Here is a 19708-nt window from a genome sequence, read left to right on the forward strand (position 1 = left end):
ATCCATATTTAGACCAATTCTCACTATAAGAAACTAATTAATTTGGCAGTTGCCATAGTGACTGTGAAAGAGCCTTTTCAAGGTCAGCAAAAAAAACATCAGAGGCCAGAAGGTTGAAGATTTAAGGGCCGAAAGTTGAAATACAGGGAATGTAAGATCAGTCCCTCTTGAAAGAATATTTCTGTCAGTATTATGACAGATATGAAATTAATTTCAGTTATATTTAACTTTACAGTAAAGGGAAACACATTGTTAAGTAAAATAGACTATCTTCACACCAAAAATATGTAGGTGGGTGCTGGTATTTGGCAAAATATGATTGAATAATAGGAACAGTCTAACATTCTAGTTATTTTATCCCTATTGTTCCTTATTTTTTCCTTATTTACTAAATATTCATTATCACAGTTCTTTGATTTAACACAGAATTAACTAGAAATGGACCAAAAGCACTTAAGTGCTAATTCTAACTTCTGGGGTACTCAAACGTACGCAGTACCAGCACCTTTTCTTTCTAGAAAAAAAAGCAATGGTTAAAAGTGTGACACTTACTGCAACAACTTCATGGTCAGTACAACACCTTTTTTCTAGGGAAAAAAGCACTGTTCAGAACTAAAGTATATTCTGTTGAGCTCTCTGAAATTAGTTGTTCACTGGGAGGCAGGTTACACAAGGTCCCACCTAACCCATTTTTATACACAGGGTAGAAGATGCAAGCAGGAAGATATACACCAAGCAACATTATTAAGTAAATCTGAAAAAATAAAATGCTGTGACTGGAATGGCACCTTCCAGATCACTTTATTAGAAGTGTGTTATTTTGAAATACACTCATGCAAATATAACTGCAACCTGCAAATAAAATATTGCATTTCATCATAATAATTGCACGTATGTGGCAAATTTTAATTTTCAAAAGATCACTGCTGAAATATGAGAAACATACAAATTTGCAGTATGTCTAAGATGAATCTCCATTATAAAGGTTCCTCAAAGACAAAATTAACCAATAAAATCTTACCCCAGCAAAATTTTGGCATAAACTTCTTTGTTAGTCCTTGAAATCTCTCTCAGAGAGGTTATTTCTGCATCAAACCAGAATCCCCTCTCTTCTGGACTCTCTACATTGTAGTTAACCATCACCAAATCACCAACACATAGTTCATTCCACTTCAAAATAGTTCTTGCTCGTGGTCGTAGATTACGGACGGACATTTCTACGATGCCACTCTCTGGATACCTTAAAGAAATAAACAAACCAAAAGTTAGGAGAGAATCAGCCACATCCAGATTAAAGGAAATACACCAGCTACAGTTGAAGTTGGATCTAATTGTGCCATTTCATTTGCTGAAAGGTTTTGGACCCAGCAGATACCTCTGCCAATGGAAGAGGAGGAGATTCCCACTTCAAGCTTCTATGTCATCTTCAGTACTGTTCTGGAGGTACTCCCAACCCACCAGAGGAAATGGAGGGGTGGGTGTAGGCCTGGAATGGGTCCCAATTTGGCCTACCAGGCATTTACCCCAAACCATACCCATTCACCCCATACCTAACACCTCAGGAGAGGTATGGATGGAGAAATGGCTGCTAATACGCAATCGGGAGCCTTCAAGTACATTCCCAGTTATGCACTGACAAGGCAAGCATACTCTTGCCACCAATCAGCTAGGACTGGCTACACTACCAAGGGGACTCCCCCTGGGAAATGCCTTGAGTTACCTTGGGGAAATCCATGGCCAGCCAACCAACGCAGAAAGCAGAACTTGAAGTAAGTGTTTATCAGCTGATAGGAACTCACTTCAAGCGCCCTAGAATTGGCTGCGCTACTGAATTCCCCATGGGGAACTCTGAAGCCAGTCAATCCTCGAATGGACTTGCCAAGAGTCCTGCTTAGCGCTTTGAAGCACTAGCAATCAACTGATTGGTGGCACTTCGAAACACAGTGCAGGGCTCTTTGCAAGCCCAGTGCACCGACCATTTTCAGGACTTCAAAGCATCCCATTACCTGATGTCATTGTGATGCCCACTTGACAAATGTCATGTGTGAAAGTTATAGAAGATAAAGATCTGGCCCACCAAGCAGACTCAGTTCCACACCCCTAGTATAAAAGATGTGTCTCCAAAAAAACTATGTATCACATTTCAAGAGGTTAAAGTAGAAGTTACCATATTTTTCGCTCTATAAGACGCACCAGACCACAAGACGCACCTAGTTTTTTGGAGGAGGAAAACAAGAAAAAAACCATTCTGAATCTCAGAAGTCAGAACAGCAAAAGGGATCGCTGCGCAGTGAAAGCAGCAATCCCTCTTGCTGTTCTGGCTTCTGGGATAGCTGCGCAGCCTGCATTCGCTCCATAAGACGCACACACATTTCCCCTTACTTTTTAGGAGGGAAAAAGTGAGTCTTATAGAGCAAAAAATACGGTATTTAAAACGTAAACTAGCCTCATTTCCTTAGTATTGCAGTTAGACAGGAAGACAAGATCCAGCAATCGGAAGTGCAAAATTATATGAGGAGCACCAAGCTCTTATGGCAATTTAAGAAACTGTAGCAGTAGTAATGTAAGACCAAAAGGCAGGATCAAACCCAAAAAATCACCTTCACCCACCAGCCCAGCAGTGAGATTCAGCAAGGGCTTTTTGCAAAGCCTTAGTGGCGGGAGGGGAGACCTCACCCCTTACTCTCACTTGAGGGGAAGCCCTTGCAGAGCCTCACGACTCCTATCCTATTGCGGGGGTGGCAGTGCATTTTGCCTCAGGCGCCAAAACATCTAGGGCTGCCCCATGACACTGGCAATGAAGTACACCATAAAAATCACAAACGTAAAATAGAAAGAAAAGAGAGTTCATTAGTTCTGCAAAGAAGAATTTCACTTTTTCCTGTTCTACTAGCATGGTGAAAGGTATGCAACACATCATTTACACAGTCATATCTTAAAAGTACAGTAAGCCCACAACTTACATGCATTTAACTTATGCACATGGCCAAATAATAATAATAATAATTAAAAGGGGGCATAATATTTTTTTGGGGGGGTGAAGACATGCAGTCCCACCTGCCATTGAACCCAATGCGTTTCAACATGATTTTGGCTTTAGGCATGATCCCAAGTATGGAACTCCCCATGTTGCAGGTTTAGTATACAAATTATTATTTGTAAAGAATCCACAAAAATGCTTGTTTTAAAAACTCAAAGAAGTGCTACACAGTAGATCAGCATCTACAGCCACACAATAAATGAAACTAATTTACAGAGGGAAAAAATTATGTAAACTTGGTTTGGCATATACCCCAAATCTCAGGGTGGGGTAGTGGGAGGATAGTACAAATGTAAACATTTTCAATAGTCTGATGCCTTATTTGAAGTTAAAGAACAAGCAATATGTTTGTGTGCACCTTCCTAACCACTCCACCTCCACACACTTAGGTTAATGAGTAATAGCTTGGGTTTTTGGTAAACCATTATTTTTGCCATTATAGTCAATTCCACAAACTATGTTTGAAACATAGAATCATGAAATTGTAGAGTCGGAAGGAACCCCGAGGATCATAGAGTCTAAATGCCTGCAATACAGGAATCATTTGTCCCTCCAAACCAGGACTGGAAAACAAACATAAAAACACAAGTCTGCAATCTTGTCTTGTAGGGCACACACAAACCATAGTTTTTGGTATGCCTGTAACATACCCAAGAGAGGAATTTATTCATGAAGCCAAAAGTGCAAGGAAAAGGAGCACGCAAGCACAGAACTAATTTTCAATCCATGGTTTGAAGAATGTTAAATGGTACATTTTAACCAAGCCAGTAAGTTATGAAACTTCCAGGAATTGAGACTGTAGTAATTGGAGAGAATAGTATATTCATTGGAGTCTTCAGTCTGAGAAATGAAGATTCAAAAATGGGAAAGCTTGAGTGATTGTACTATAGAAGACATAGCTGGTGTGAGAGTGAGGGATTCATGAGTGTGTGTACTAGGACACAAGTAGCTAGGTTGTGTTGGCACTAGAGTTGATAAGTGTGGTATGAAGTTGGAAGGTTAATGGAACCTGGGTGAAATATGTGATTCCTGGTATATTTGAGAACTGAAGTGATCTGAAGAGGAAAGGACCACCAGGGAGAAAAGCAAGAGGAGGAACCAGTTATCAGGTCTGTGAAGTGCCACCACTACTGTTTTTATGCCTGTTTTGTAACATGATCCTCTTGCTTTACTTTAACAGAGGACATCTGACTATGAGAGTGAATCTAAGCTTTCTCTGACCATCAGAAAAACAAGAAAACGGCCTCGGCCCAGTATACCTGAAGGAGCGTCTCCACCCCCATCGTTCTGCCTGAACGCTGAGGTCCAGCGCCGAGGGCCTTCTGGTGGTTCCCTCATTGCTAGAAACAAAGCTACAGGGAACCAGGCAGAGGGCCTTCTCGGTAGTGGCGCCCGCCCTGTGGAACGCCCTCCCATCAGATGTCAAAGCGATAAACAACTACCTGACATTCAGAAGACATCTTAAGGCAGCTCTGTTCAGGGAAGTTTTTAATGTGTGACATTTTAGTGTATTTTTGGTCTCTGTGGAAGACGCCCAGAGTGGCTGGGGAAACCCAGCCAGATGGGCGGGGTACAAATAATATATTATTATTATTATTATTATTATTATTATTATTATTATTAATTATGCAAGAGGGGATACAGTTACCATTCAACCTAATTCAAGAACAAATATGGGGTTTTGTACAATTTGAATATTTTAGTCAGGGGAAAGAGATACACAGAGATTTGCACAGCAAAAGACATAAGAGAGCTAAGGAAACAGCAACTGTGGCCAGGAGCAAAAAAACATGGTGCCCCCCAGATGTTGTTGGACTCCCAGCCCCACTCAGCTGCAGTCAGCATGGCCAATGGTCAGGGACAACAGAAGCTGTGGTCCAGTAACATCTGGCAGGGGTCACATTTGTGACCCCTCCTATAGCTATGGGGAAGGACATGGAGTTGTGCAGATTACAGACCTCTAGACACCCTAGCTTCAGCCATATTCTCTCTGGTTTCTAAGAGGAATAATCTACTATATCACTCCTCTATTGTTCCAATTCTCTACAGCTCTGAAGATAGGAAATTCATTTCTTTGTCTGTTAGGAAGAGATTCAGAAAATAAAAAGCCACCTGCACACCTTCAATGCAAACAGTATTACACAGTCAGTTTCAAATATTTCCTGAACATCTGCCTATAAACAATGGGTGATATCCAACAAAGTCACCCTCAGAGCAGACCCACTGAAGTCAAATCCCTTTATTTCAATAGGTTTACTAATCCACCACTAAATGGAGAATTTTAACTATAGCAGAGCAGTGCAGCATTCACAGCTATATGATTTAAACTGTAGCAGTATAATACAGCATTGCAGTACACGAAACAGAGCAAAATCAGACAAAGAAACAAAAGGAGATTCTCATTTCATTTTCACCAAAGATGAAGCAATTTTGTTAAAAACAGAGAGCCAAAAATGAAGCAAGCCCATTATTTTCTAATCAGTACATTGCCCTTATATAGTTTAATCGTTACAATCTTAGCATAATCTTAAACTAACAATGCGCTTTTCAGTTACATATATATTGTAGACCTATACATATACTAGCTTTGCAATGTTAACTTAAATAATAGCTGCAATTCACATTCTATTGAAAATAATTGGGTCTTTCTCATTTATTTTGATAGACTGTGAGTGTACCTGATGCATTTGAAATAATAACTCATGTCTTTAATAACTTTAGTTTCTACAAGAATCAAGATTTTACTATATAAGTATCTCTAATAAAATATTAATATGGGGGGGGGATCCAACAAATGTAAGAGCAAGTCTTTAAAAAATAAAATGCTCAATAGATGATTGACTCTGTGAAAGCTTAACCCTACCAAACCTGCTTCTAATTTTAAATATTAATGCTAGCATAGCAGAACTCTCACGTGATCTTCCATCTCTATGGAAACCTTTCTTAGCAATTGGTTGCCCATGAAGAAAGACTCCCAGTTTTCCTTGACCACAGGCTGTATTTATACATTACTAGAATGTGGCTCAGATAAAAGTATTAACCCTATGTGAACATACAGCAAATCTATCCTAAATTTAAGGTCTATTATAAAATCATTTCATCCTTTCCTGACCCCCTTCTAATTTATACCTAAAACAAGTCCATTTAATTGATTCATGGAATCCACAACTGACTGATATCTGTTCACAGTTCACTTTATTTCCCTTCCCTCAAGCTAGACTGATCATTTTGGACCAAAATATTAAACAAGGACAGTCTTATCAAGCAAGCACAATCTGACAAGGGAAGTTTGTGCTTTGAAACAGGCTTGCATGTTCAAGCTTCCCATCTGGAAGTGCTCCTACATAGGCAATAGTGTTATTCAAAAGGGGGGGGGAATACCACCTCTAACACACAGGTTGTTGTAAGTCCTATTGAAAAGATGGTGGGTGTTGTCAGTTTTAACTATGAAGCTCATGTGTCAGAGAAGGAGAAGTCCTAATTCGCAGCACACACAAATACGGTTGATTAGCAATGTCAAAGCTGAAAGTGCAAACCATCTGCCTTGTGCACCATTTCATTCGGGAAGCCCACTGCCGTGCATGAGGATCTTTCCCCAGATGACAATGCCTCCAAATGCAAACTCTTACCAAAACACAACAATTTAAAGATAATATTTCTGCATATCTTAAAATTTGAATAACATCTAACAGATAATAAAACTTTATATCTATATTCACACACACACACAATATAGGTTACTATCACAACCACAACTGATGCCGAAGAATTGATGCTTTTGAATTATGGTGCTGGAGGAGACTCTTGAGAGTCCCATGGACTGCAAGAAGATCAAACGTATCCATTCTTAAGGAAATCAGTCCTGAGCGCTCACTGGAAGGACAGATCGTGAAGCTGAGGCTCCAATACTTTGGCCACCTCGTGAGAAGAGAAGACTCCCTGGAAAAGACCCTGATGTTGGGAAAGATGGAGGGCACAAGGAGAAGGGCACGACAGAGGATGAGATGGTTGGACAGTGTTCTCGAAGCTACAAACATGAGTCTGACCAAACTGCAGGAGGCAGTGGAAGACAGGAGTGCCGGGCGTGCTCTGGTCCATGGGGTCACAAAGAGTCGGACACGACTAAACGACTAAACAACAACAATCACAACCACTGCTTATTAAAAGCAAATAACTAGAAAAAAAACTATTCCATGAAAGAAAATATGGCCTACCATATATACTGCCTGAACCCACATTTACGCAAGATACCAGAAGAAGCTCCTTTGATTTCTCTTACAACCTGACCTTCTAGGGGTGAGAGCTATATCTTTCAAGCAGGTATAGTGGCTGAAGGAGGTGTGTGTTGTGTTGTGATGTTATGCCCTGAACTATGTACTATAAGAAAAGCAAAAGGACAGAGCTAGCAGAACATCTCTGGCAGAGGAAGCCTCCCCTACCCACAATGACAGACTCATTTCTGAGAGTGAGGGGCTATAGCTCCCTTTGGGATGATATTGCTTGCAGGAAGGCACAAGGGCACCTCCTTAACATTTGCTGAACAGGAGGCTGCGGGGCAGGGTTTGCTTCATACAGGCTAGTGACTTAATGGGGATTGGCTGGGTTTCTGTTTTGCCTATGCCTATAAGAATGCTGTATCACATTCCTGGGAAGAGAAAGAGGTCGTTTGGGAGAGTAGGGAGGACTCCAAGAATGCAGAATGTGACAGCTAGATTACTTACTAAGGACTTAATGGTCTAAACCAGGCACCCCCAACCTGTGGCCATCCAGATGTTTTGGCCTACAACTCCCATGATTCCTAGCTAACAGGACCAGTGGTCAGGGATGATGGGAATTGTAGTCCAAAACATCTGGAGGGCTGAAGGTTGGGGGTTCCTGGTCTAAACAGCAAACTTCAGCTCCAGGCCACTTGGATAGACTGCCAGTCCCATCCCCCAGCAGAATTCCAAGTGCTGGTTTTGACCCATAAAACACTGCATGGCTTAGGATTCTGAAACCTCATGGACTACCTTCATGTGAACCTACCCAGATGTTGAACAACATACAAGGCCCTTCTCTGTGTGTCCCCTCCAGATGCTGAAAGGGGAGAACCTGCCTTTACTGTGGTAGCCCTGATTGTGAAAAGCCTCACTGATACTTACTTTGTCATCTTTCTAACATCAGGAAAATACAGTTTTATTCTCTTGGGCATTGAATTATCAGGCCTTTGGTGGCTGTAGATGTTCATCATATGTTCAGGGAGTGAGTGTTTTCTGTGGTTTCAGTGATTTTTTAATTTTTCTTTCAGATGAACACTTTTCGCATTGTTTCACTGACTTTATTTTGTATATTATCATTATTTAAAATCACATAAGTGATTTATTATATCTGCCTTACACCACAGAATCTGAAATTTCACTGTAGATTCTTTGAATAATCACCACGTATATTTACACAAAACGGCGTTTCCGTGTGCTGCTCTGGTGCCGGTTCGCCAGAGCAGCTTCGTCACGCTGGCCACGTGACCCGGAAGTGTCTGCAGACAGTGCTGGCTCCCGGCCTCTAGAGTGAGATGAGCGCACAACCCTAGAGTCTGTCAACACTGGCCCATACGGGCAGGGGTACCTTTACCTTACCTATATTTACACAAATGTCTCTAAGTACAACGGCAGCCTTCATGAATGTAAAAAAAGTGATTTGATATGAATGATACATTTCTCTCTATGTTGACAAAGTGACTATGGGATGTAGTTCCTCATTGTTGCAGTTTCCTACTGGAAGCCAGTTGCTTGCAGAAATCAAGACCATAATCCATCCACAATCACAGTAAGCTACAATGAGGGTGATAACTTAGGATATACCTTTAATTTGGTGGGAAAGCTGAAAGCTAAAACTCAGTATTGAAAAGGAACCAGTCTGTTTGCAAACTGGAGGTGTGTTGCCGTTCAACAGAAATACAGAAATTTAGATCTATACACGAAATCCAAGCTATCTGTGAGGCAGGGAAGAATATATGCAAAGATGGATCATCTGGAATTTCTTGGGACTTTCTTATAAAGAAGTTGACACCACAAAATTCAAGGTTCTGTCGAAGTCTTCTGTTCTTCTCTGGCATGTTAAAATATAGAAAAGTAGAGCTTAGATGACTCTGAGATACTTGAACCTTAATTGCTCCACTTTCCTCTGTATCAACTTCTTCCTAAAGAGGGAGGATATGGGGAGAGTACAGACAATCTCTGTTGAGGGTTTACTGAAGGCTGAACAAGATGGTGAGGTGAAGAGAAACAGCAGCCAAAGGGTTTGTTTATATAGTCATCCAATTGTGCTTGTACTACTGAAAACTCTGGTTGAGAGCACCAATAATTCTGATGCAGTCCATCAGTGCAGAATTTCCTGGATGCATATTCTTCAGTAGAAGATATAGAAGACGATAGTTTCCAGAGAGCAATGCCATGAATGGTATATTAGATGAATAGGTAGACTGGGGTGAGATTTCAAGAAACCAAGCTGTAATTTTGGCCCCCTTGAGTCCTTTCGAAGCTACCATCCTTCTAGATACTAAAACAAACTTCACTAAAGGACAGGTGCTCTGTGCTGGCCATACTCTATGGAAGCAGTGAAGTAGAGTAAGACTTGGCTTATTGGCAAACAGCAATAGTACTCACCACATCCTTTGAATCCCAATCATCATTGTAACATGTAGTGTTTGTTCCTTAGTAAAGTGAAGTGCATCAGCCTGAAACACATGAGCCAGATTTTTCTTGTCATCTGGAGTGTGATCAAGATAAAGTATGGGTTTGTCCCATTGAAAGCATTGGTACCTAGCTGTCACAAAGATAAGAAAATTGTAGACTATAATTTTCTATCCAGAAAACCTAGCTTCCCTCCATGTTGGTATGCCTCAGCAAGTGAGTCGATAGCCAAGTGGTTAAAACAAAAGAAGCAGCCCCTTCACTAAAACTGCTTTCCAAGTACTATGAAATGAACAAGAGCTTGTTTCAGGAATTTTTAGCTATTAAAAGTATAGCTAGTGACATTACCTGAGGAAGTGCATATTTCAATCCCAGATATTGGGCCATTCTCTGCACTTATTTCATATGAAAGTGATCTTCATACAAAGAGGTAGGATTGGGATCCCCTACAACATGCTCCACTGAGGGCTCCAAGGTTCAGTCTGACAATGTTGAGTATGAGCTATCAAGATGCTAGTATGACCAAGAGTTGTGGCTCATGAAAGTGAGCATGTCTGTGCCCAGAAAGATCATGGAAATATGCCCAGAAAGAGATTGCCAAGGATCCTTCAACAGAGATAAGGACAGCTGTAACTATCAGCATTACATCACAGGAACCAAAACAGCTTCTTAGTCCAGTCTCTCTGTCGTTCTTATGAGAAATATGGCTCTGCTTAGCAATTACAGTCGCTGCTGAAGAAATACAACCTGTGTCGTTAATGATGATTGTGCAACCCGTACAGAACATAGGCGACAATTATTCACACAATTAATATTCTTGTCCAAAAACAATTTTTCACCATTTATCAGATTTGTGAGAATAAGACAACTACTTACAAAGTGCCATGAAAACTTAGAAGCTATCTAAAATAAAGTGAACTTGCAATGTCGGATTTTACTAAGTTCTTACAACTTCTTGACTCAATTTTTGTTTTTCCTTGTTTTTTAGGTAAGTTCAAGAAGACGGTAGGTAAGCAATTACAGCTGAGCTGTGTTTATTCTGGCTTTTCACACTGCTAATGGAAAGCTGCGTATTGTCCAACCCAATCCACCCTGTCTAATACAGTCTGCTAGTAACAGCACACATGCAATCACATACAAAACTTAAACCAACACTGAAGCCAGTTAAGAAGCACTTAGCACAGGAATGCTAGAAACCAAGGCTCAATCCCTGATCATTAGGTGAAGACAATGAATCAGCATGGTGCTACTTCCTTTTCTTGGAGGCACGGGGGTCAGAGGCTGGCAAACCTAAGAATGTTTCCAGTACCTGGAAGCCACTTATGAGGAACACTTCAAAACTGAACCCTTCAAAACAGTGCAAAACACAGTGCAATGGAGGAGTCTGATCTGGGTCCACGGTTCCTAGCATGGAAATAGGGACCAATCTTGGTCCACAGATCCATAGGGTTATCAGCAAAAGTAGGTGCCAGCACTACCCCCCATACCCAAAGCCCTAATGAAGTACAAGCAAGACAAGAATCCCCTCAGTGCTCCTCAAAGAGGCAAATCAAGCAATATGCCAAACCAGTACAAGGACTTTCACTCTACAGGTGTGGCATTTTAAATAAGACATATATGTTATGTTATAGGCTCAGTGAAAACTGAAGCAAAAGAGCCCCAAGCAACAAAAATAAGATACCTACACTATGCTTGCATCTGCACATCAAGCCAAATCACAGTTTACGGCACTATACGTGAGCAGGAATGAGCAACAGTCTGAGATTGATTAGCTCCCCTCTTTCCACACAGCCAAGATTTCACTTCCACTTTTGATTAAGAACAGCTTATTACATCATCCAGATGCATAACCAAGATTAATCTTAACAATGATGGGTTAAAACAAGCCATCAGGGAGACAGGAACTTGTTCCCGTATGAGCAGATCTTACTAAACTAAGGTTTGACATGATGTGCAAATGCAGCCCATTCAGTCTATGCAAAATGTACCATCTGAAGATGAACTTCATGGGCAAGACCTGAAAAAACAGTTTATTAACCAGCTTAAGAAAGTGGCACCTGAATAGACCCTTTGTCCACACAAAGGGTTTATTCTGATGCTACTTCCTTAATCGATTAAGAAATATGAATTAGACTCAAGTTACACACATGCATCTTGGCCTACTCCCTTACAAAACAGAAAGTACTGTACTAAAGCCGATGTTCATTATCAAATGAAGAGCCCAGTATTTCATTTTCAATTATGAACATACAAATAGCTGATATTGTTAGGTACCCTATAACATCTGTATTAGGTTAACTGCAGAAAGATAACACTGGCCATATAAGATTAAAAACAACGGATCTGAGATCTCAGCACAGGCAGGAGGTCCCCTACCTACTGCTAATACTAGAATATTATTATATGCTTGTATTTTTACAATACTAGCAACTGTAACACATTGTAATTTTATGTTGTGAACCACCCTGAGATCTACCGATAAAGGGCAGTATACAAACTTTAATAATAACAACAACATTTTCTTTCTCCCTCTTGACAACACAAAACAGTCCTTCATGCAAAATATGTAAAAGAAACAAATTAATAATCTCACAACAATATCCTTTTATCTACAGGAGTCAGATCCTGCTCAGGCTGAAGATGTGCATTGGATTTTGACAGAAACATGACCAAGGCCACAGTTACTGAGTCATTTTGAATCAGGATAACCAGGGATCAATGAGTGGAAGCAAAATATCCCCACCCCTCTCTCCCTGTCACTTTCTCTCTCACACAGAGTACCAATTAAAACACATACTTCCAGTTGGCCAAAGGTTTCTGTGTGTATATTTAGTGACAGTTGTGGCTAAGGGATTTGGTGTTTGTCCTACTCTGGAAGATGGGTTGAAACCCCATTACTATGCTCTTCACATCAATAAGCAGTTAACAGTGAGCTCATCTGTCTCTCCAAAATACTTCCTACAGGAAAAGCTAACAGGGTTTAAGTAAATAATGTACTGACAAAACTGTATTCCTATATATTTCTTCACTTATTAATAGTAAACCCATTCAGTTTTGTTTAGTAATTCCAGATAATTTTTTAAGAGTTATGCACTGATTGCATATACAAAGTACTATAAAATACTGTTGCAAGGCTAATTTATGGATTCACATCCTGCGAAAGTCTGGTTTCTCAAAAGAACTACAGTTAGTATTTCAGCCAAGCTCCCAAAATAAATCATGCTGCTCGCAGGAAATGCATTATATCAAACAGAAATGTTTTATGGTTTGTAAAATCCTGTTTCTTTTGAACTTGGAATGTGAACTTGTTTTCTTAAGGATTTCAATTTCTTGTGAAAATTCTTAGCTTATACCAACCATATAAACGCACATGGTGTCCTCATAATAATATCAGCAGCACTTACTCATCATACTTGATATGATAAACAGTATCTTCATCAGTGTCCATATAATCTGAGTAAGATGTAGAAGGTGCATTGTCCAAATTATTTGCATTTTCTCTAGAGTGATCTTGGTTTAAGTTTCCATTAGTCCTTTTGTAATTACTGCCACTCTTTCCTTGTGCTTTTCCATTTTTATGTCCTTTTGTTGCTTGAGTTACATTGTGTATATGAGCTTCAAACCAGGATCCAATAGTAACATCTCGGGCATCCACAAGTTCATTTATCTGAAAATATATGTGACATTTAGTGAATGTTATGCTGAAAAAGTACAGAATTAATAATGCTGTGGATCCCCAACTACAATGCAACTGCATTAGTTAAATTCACTCTACCTTCACATTCTTAAAACTAAACAGAATATTCTACATTTCGTCAGAAAATCATTTCAACACAAATAAACTACAGATGTGAACAGAGCAGCTCGTTTTAAATTACTATTCTCTCCTTCACATAACTATTCACAATCACTAAGGTTACAGAAGCTTTCTAACCTTTGGTTATTCCTGCTTTTTGCCTGCTTTTCCTGTATTTTACTGCTTTCTTTATTTTCTCTAGACATTTCCTTCTCCACAATAATAATGAAATCCTTTAACTCTGAAAACTGTTCTTTGCTCATCCATTTACAAACCATCTTCCAATTAAATAATTCAGCTTTGCCAATGAAAAGGTGATTTTGTGCTTATTATTTTTGCATATACTTTCTCTAACAGTACACAACTTAACCTTTCCAAATTATCTCTTATGACACAATAAATGCAGTTACTCTTTCGTTGTGCAGAATTCAAATGTATTGTTCCTAGGAAGCATTTCTGAGGAGTGAAAATCACATCACAGAACTCAATGTGTTGGCTCTTGGAAATGTGTTTTTTCCTCCAAACTAGCACTTTTACTACAACACTTTGGGCATTGGGTTAGCAATGGTTGCAAGAAAAAGGCCACAGAAATTATCAACCAATAACTCTGTGGTCACTGCTGATGCATAAAACAACTCCCTCCATGCCTATGCTATTTTGTGACTTGCTTTTTAAATGCTTAATGTAATGCACCTACAATTCTTTAGGTCTGCGTTTCCCACTAACATGCTTTTTAAAGCTACCACCATCCCTCCTGCCCTTAACAACAAAACCCAGCATTTTATGGACTATTTCACTTCTTCCTTTTTTCACTAAAAACAAAAGCCCAACATACTTTCCTTGATGGCCAATAACAACATCTCTCTCCAATGAAAAAGAACACATCACCTACATTCTTTAAGATACATTTTATTTCATCTGCTAAAACACCTAAACTTTTCCTAATGATGTCAATGCTCACAACCCACTGCACATTTACATGTATTTATATCCACCTGCTTATTTACATATTTATATCCAATTATATTTATATAAAATTCAGCAAACAGAACTGAATATAGAATAGTGCCCAGCGTCACCTTAGTGCAACCAATAGGAAGTCAAAAAGCACTCTCCCAGTGATACTCTCTGGACTCTGTCCCATAGGTAGAGCTGTAACTGCTGTAGGACTGTAAGCACAGGAATACAGTGCCCCCAATTCTCAATTGGTTCAGGAGGACACCAAGGAGGAGTGCACATGGCGGCTTGCCTCTGCCTTGCATAAGGGAACCTGTCAAAATCAGGAGTAGCCAACATGGCATCCTTTCAGATGTTTTGGAATACAACTACCTAGCCAGTATGCTCAATGGTCAGGGATGATGGGAGTGCTTACCCCTTGACTAAAGTATATTTAGTTTTCCCTCTGCTTTGGCAAATAAAATCTACTGCAACTACAGACTGGCCAATTATAATACACCTTGTAGCACACAGTAGCATTATTTTTTTCATATTAACTGGAATGTTACATTTAGCTGTGCACATCAAACAGACTATAACTACAGTTTAAACGGCCAACCCATATCTATTTATATGATCCTTCACTACACCGAAAGCCACCAATGCTGATGACAGTTTTGCTTCACTATTCTAAAGAGGAAAATAGGAAAGTCATTTTGAATATTGAGTAGTCTAAACCTTCAGTCCCCATCTTGATGCTCACAGGTACCATGGCACCCTCAGACAACCCTCTTGGTGTCCAGTAAGACTCTCTTCTTTTGGAAGCAAGGGACAACAGCAACACTTTTTATTGTTTGGTTGGGGCATACCTGCTTTTCCGGGGCAGAGGGTTGCTTGATTACTTTTTTGTCTGATTTGTTTTGGGTGTCTGCACATCACTAGTTTTTCTTCTGTGAAATGGGTTCTTTTGGTGCCCACAAAGCTTTATTAGTTTTCCAAATGAGCCTATGGGCCCATAAAGTACCCATGATTTAAGCTTAGTCTCACTTCAACAAAAGGCCTACAGAAAAAACCAGTGAGGAACAAAGTTGATGAAAGGAGAGGATTGGAGGAAAACTTGAGGGAGGCAGTACTGCTAAAAAGGAGGAAGCTGACAGACAGGATAACTGAACTATTGATCCAAGAGGACTGAGAAGGCATCAAGACCATGAAAGGTCTTAATGACTCAAACCCAGCAGAATAATACTTAACTACACATAGCTAAACTATGTTTTCATTAGCAGTCTTGTGGCTTCCTGTTAAAGCCACACTACCACCAAGATCAGAATCTCCGTGTCTGTATGCTCCTGTACCATGTTCCTTCTGAGTATGGTTACAGCTGTGCCAGTGTCCAAATTCCTTAACCCCACAGGGTTAAAAAACAGGTAAGTGAGCGAGTTGGGATCTTAAGGGGTGGCTCTAGCCCACAAGCCAGAAACTAGATCACGAAACCTCAAATTAAAAGAGAAAACAGGGCTATTTTGGCATAGCTCTCAGTATATTTATGGCCTTAGGTGAGCCATTACGTTCAAAGTGTGAGCCCTGGTAACAGGCGCCCAGGAACTGAACGATTAACAAAGCCTGAATTCCAGCTGCAGCAGTATGTAGTTCAGTATCAGCAAATTTCTATGGTAACTGAATATTAAATGAGGCATGTGAAAAGGCTTGTACATTTTCAGCCCAATCAAACCAGTACATAGGCTCACTTGTAGTACAGTCTGTAAAATTGTGTAAGAAAACTCAATTTGCATGCTTCTGAAACAGAAGACAAATGATATAACATTATCAAAAATAAGGTGCAGTCATAATATAAAAATGTTACATTGTAAAGCACCTTTGTTGTGTTCCACATTGCTTCCAGGAGTGTGGTACCAAGAAAACAAAATAAATGCTAAATATGCTAATCCCTGGTCTGTTGGGCACTTAAAAACATGTAATATATACAACTAATGCTGTTCAGCATTAAAAAATAAAAATATTTAAAATGGACAGAATCTGAACCCAGACCAAGAATATAGTCACAAACGACTGACAAAGCTTTTCACTTTGGGAGCACTTAAGGAGACATAGGGTACCATTCAAGAGTCATCCTGCACAGAGTAGCCCCACAGACATTAATACATATGATTAACTTAAGATTCATTAACGTCAATGAGTCTGCCCTGAGTGCTGAACACAACTCAGGATAATTTTCAGAACACACAGAAATTTTCTTACTATAATCTTGGTGGTTTCTCCTGTTTTAATTGTTTTCTGCCTGCTCCTCATATACTGGAAAAATGAAAGAGATGCTAAATTCCTTACAGTTCAGTAGCTTATAGCTTCATTTGTAATAAAACATTTAAAAAGTAGATATTCAATTTGGAATTGACTGAATAAACACTATTTTAAGGTATAAAACATGATAATTTAACGACAAACCAAGATATACATAATACGTTTTATGTTTCTAAAAATGAAAGGAGGACTAAAAAAGGTACTGCATGTTTTGCCGTTTCCCCAAAAATTCATTTTGGGTGGAAAAAACCTAGAAAAACAAACATTTTCCATGGCTTCAAAATTCCTAGATACCAGCTTTTTCATGACATTAAGGGAAGAGGGCTCTTCCAAGTTTTATCCCATCAAATAACTTGAAAATACATTCTAGATTCAATGAATCCATTGAGATTTAGGCTTTATTACATCTGAAATTTCCTAAAACCATTACAGTGCATTTGTGCCTACGGCAGAGGAGTTTCTTGTAGACCAGTGGCAGGAAAGCTATGGTGCACATCAGGCTCATGAAGCCATTTGAATTGTCAAACCAGCCCCTGGAAATTGGAGATAAAGGGTTCAACTCCAAAAGTGGGGAGGAAATCTTATTCCTCCAGCAAGGATACTGTTGCTCCTAGAGTCCCAGGGGCAGTGTTATCCCACCACCAGCTATTTTCAGGGCTACAGTCTCTTTTTCACTCTCACCATTAACTTGTATGGAGTAGAGCAGTGATGGCCAAACTTGGCCCTTCAGCTGTTTTGGGACTACAATTCCCATCATCCCTGACCACTGGTCCTGTTAGCTAGGGATGATGGGAGTTGTAGTCCCAAAACAGCTGGAGGGCCTAGTTTGGCCATCACTGGAGTAGAGGATGATTCCTTCAAATGGCTTGGGGGTGGGTAGGAATTTATCCCCCTGGAAAGAGGGGCAAATAATTTAGACAGAAATCCAATATACAAACCTCAAACTTTACTTAACGTTTTTTACTTCACAATAGTCATGAGAGTAAAATTTATATGTACAATTATACAGTCCAAAATTTACAAAAATACAAATACCTTGTATCGTCCAATGCCAGGATCAATAAGAAACGAACGTGCTGATGTAGATGGCTGATTAGATGATCCACTGTTTGCTCCTTGCTTGGCTTTGTTCTTACAGTTCACAACTCCACAGGAACTGGGATTTCCATCTTCATTCGTTGATGGAGAAGCAGGAGCATCAGATTCTGAGCGTATCAAAAGCTGAACTATATCGTTCAGTCCAACATTATAATCAAATAAGGTGTGTCCATCTTCAAGCTATCCAAAACAAAACCCAGGGAGGAGAGCAATCAGCAGATGTTAGTTCAAAAGTTTGTATCTTAAAATATAAAGAATTGCATCAATATATAACCTGGAGATAGATATAGATTGTTATAAAATAAATATAAATAAATAAATACTTCACACTAGCTAAATCAAACTATACTGATAATTGGATCAGGACCAGTTGATACTGAGAAGTTACAGATTGAAACCATACTATTCATTTGGTCTTTAGAACAGTATTATTACTAACTTATGAAAAGCTTAACTACTTTGAACAAAAAGCTATATGTCAAGATCAGCTACCTTCTGTTTCATGACAAATGAATGTTGTATAATAAAAAGGTTACGTTAAGAACAGAAACTCATTATACACCCCAACATCTATAACCAGAAGAATATATTAAAAGTGTTTTCATTGTTTAGTTTTATCATTCACATTTCCTAATGTCATTGTAGTTTTTAAATCTAAAAAAGCAATGTTTTTCAAATTTAAACTTGATGGTTTGTATTCAACTTTATATTTTCTTCCTGCAGTCCCTCTGCTTTAGAGTACAGTACAATCCTGCAGATATAGATATATTTAAGTGCAGTTATGTCTTGTTCATGGTGTAAATACCAGGTCCACTAATTCTGGCCATCATAATTGTTGGTTTGGAGGAATACACAGATAATTCCTAGAGAACATGTAACAAATTTATATGAAAAATAAAACCAGAAGTGTGACAATGTATCACTACTGGAAGGGTTTCCCTACACAAAGAAATAGGGCAGGATTCAAAGCACTTTCTGTACAAGTATAGTTCCCTTTGCCCATCTTCTTTTGTTCACCCAAGCTCAGTCTCAAGTCTTTCAACTCCTTTTACAACTGTAGCTCAGAGTCTGCAGACCACCAACACATTTATTTATAAAGGTACGTATATACTGCTTTCTCAAAAAAAAAACCAACAGGATGATTTACAGCAATATAAAAGCATTAGAAACATTAAAAGTAGTACAAAACAATCATTAAAATAATGGGTTACTCAAGAAAATTGTAAACAATAGAATAGGCATGTTGCCATAAAAAAGTATTCAAGAGATGCCTATTATATGCACTTCCTCTTCCAAAATACCAGTTGGACCAGACTCTTAAACGTAACAAGAAGTTGTTTTGTTTGTTTGTTTTTTTACTGAAGGAAAGAAGTGACTAAACAAAGAAAAATATTTTCCATAGGGATCAATTAACATTAAAACAAATCAGGTTAAGAGATCTCTGAAGTTTAGGAATTTCTGCTAATCTGGCTTTTCTAGAAATTTACTAAATTAGGACACTAGGAATAGAGGCTCTACTACAATTAGGAATCACTTTATTTTAGTTTCTCTTTTAAAGTTCTTTACTGCAATGGAGCACCATGACAGTAAAGAAACAACAATAATTCTCATATCTCAAAAAATGTTGAAGCAGCTTGTTTCCTGGGCAATAAAAGAATGTTTTCAATTAAAAAAACGGGGAGGGGGTGTTTAAAAATGAAGAGACAATCAGAGGATGAAATGTTACTGCAAAACATTCTAAAATAGTAAAAATCTAACTGACTATAAAAGTTAGTGATCTAAAATTCAGGCCCATGAGCTTCTTTCAGGTGGTCAATTGTGGGGGGGGGGAGAGTAGGCGATAAGTGGTTT

The 19708-nt window shown here is 39.1% G+C and overlaps 1 protein-coding gene across 2 annotated transcripts in view; it reads right to left on the reverse strand.

Moving 5' to 3' along the window:
* Positions 1–19708, reverse strand: part of UHRF2 (ubiquitin like with PHD and ring finger domains 2) — a 49456-nt gene that overhangs the window by 21950 nt on the left and 7798 nt on the right. The window contains exons 2-5 of one of the 2 annotated variants that reach the window (XM_083419765.1): positions 17795–18037; positions 16700–16753; positions 13116–13378; positions 1022–1240 (exon numbers count right to left, since the gene is read on the reverse strand). In XM_083419765.1, the coding sequence (XP_083275891.1) occupies positions 1022–1240; positions 13116–13378; positions 16700–16753; positions 17795–18037 (779 nt within the window). The remainder of the gene's footprint in view (positions 1–1021; positions 1241–13115; positions 13379–16699; positions 16754–17794; positions 18038–19708) is intronic. The other variant, XM_083419766.1, reaches the window with a different exon arrangement.

This window comes from Podarcis tiliguerta (assembly GCF_965153285.1).
Source record: "Podarcis tiliguerta genome assembly, chromosome: 17".
NCBI classification, from domain to species: Eukaryota; Metazoa; Chordata; class Lepidosauria; order Squamata; family Lacertidae; genus Podarcis; species Podarcis tiliguerta.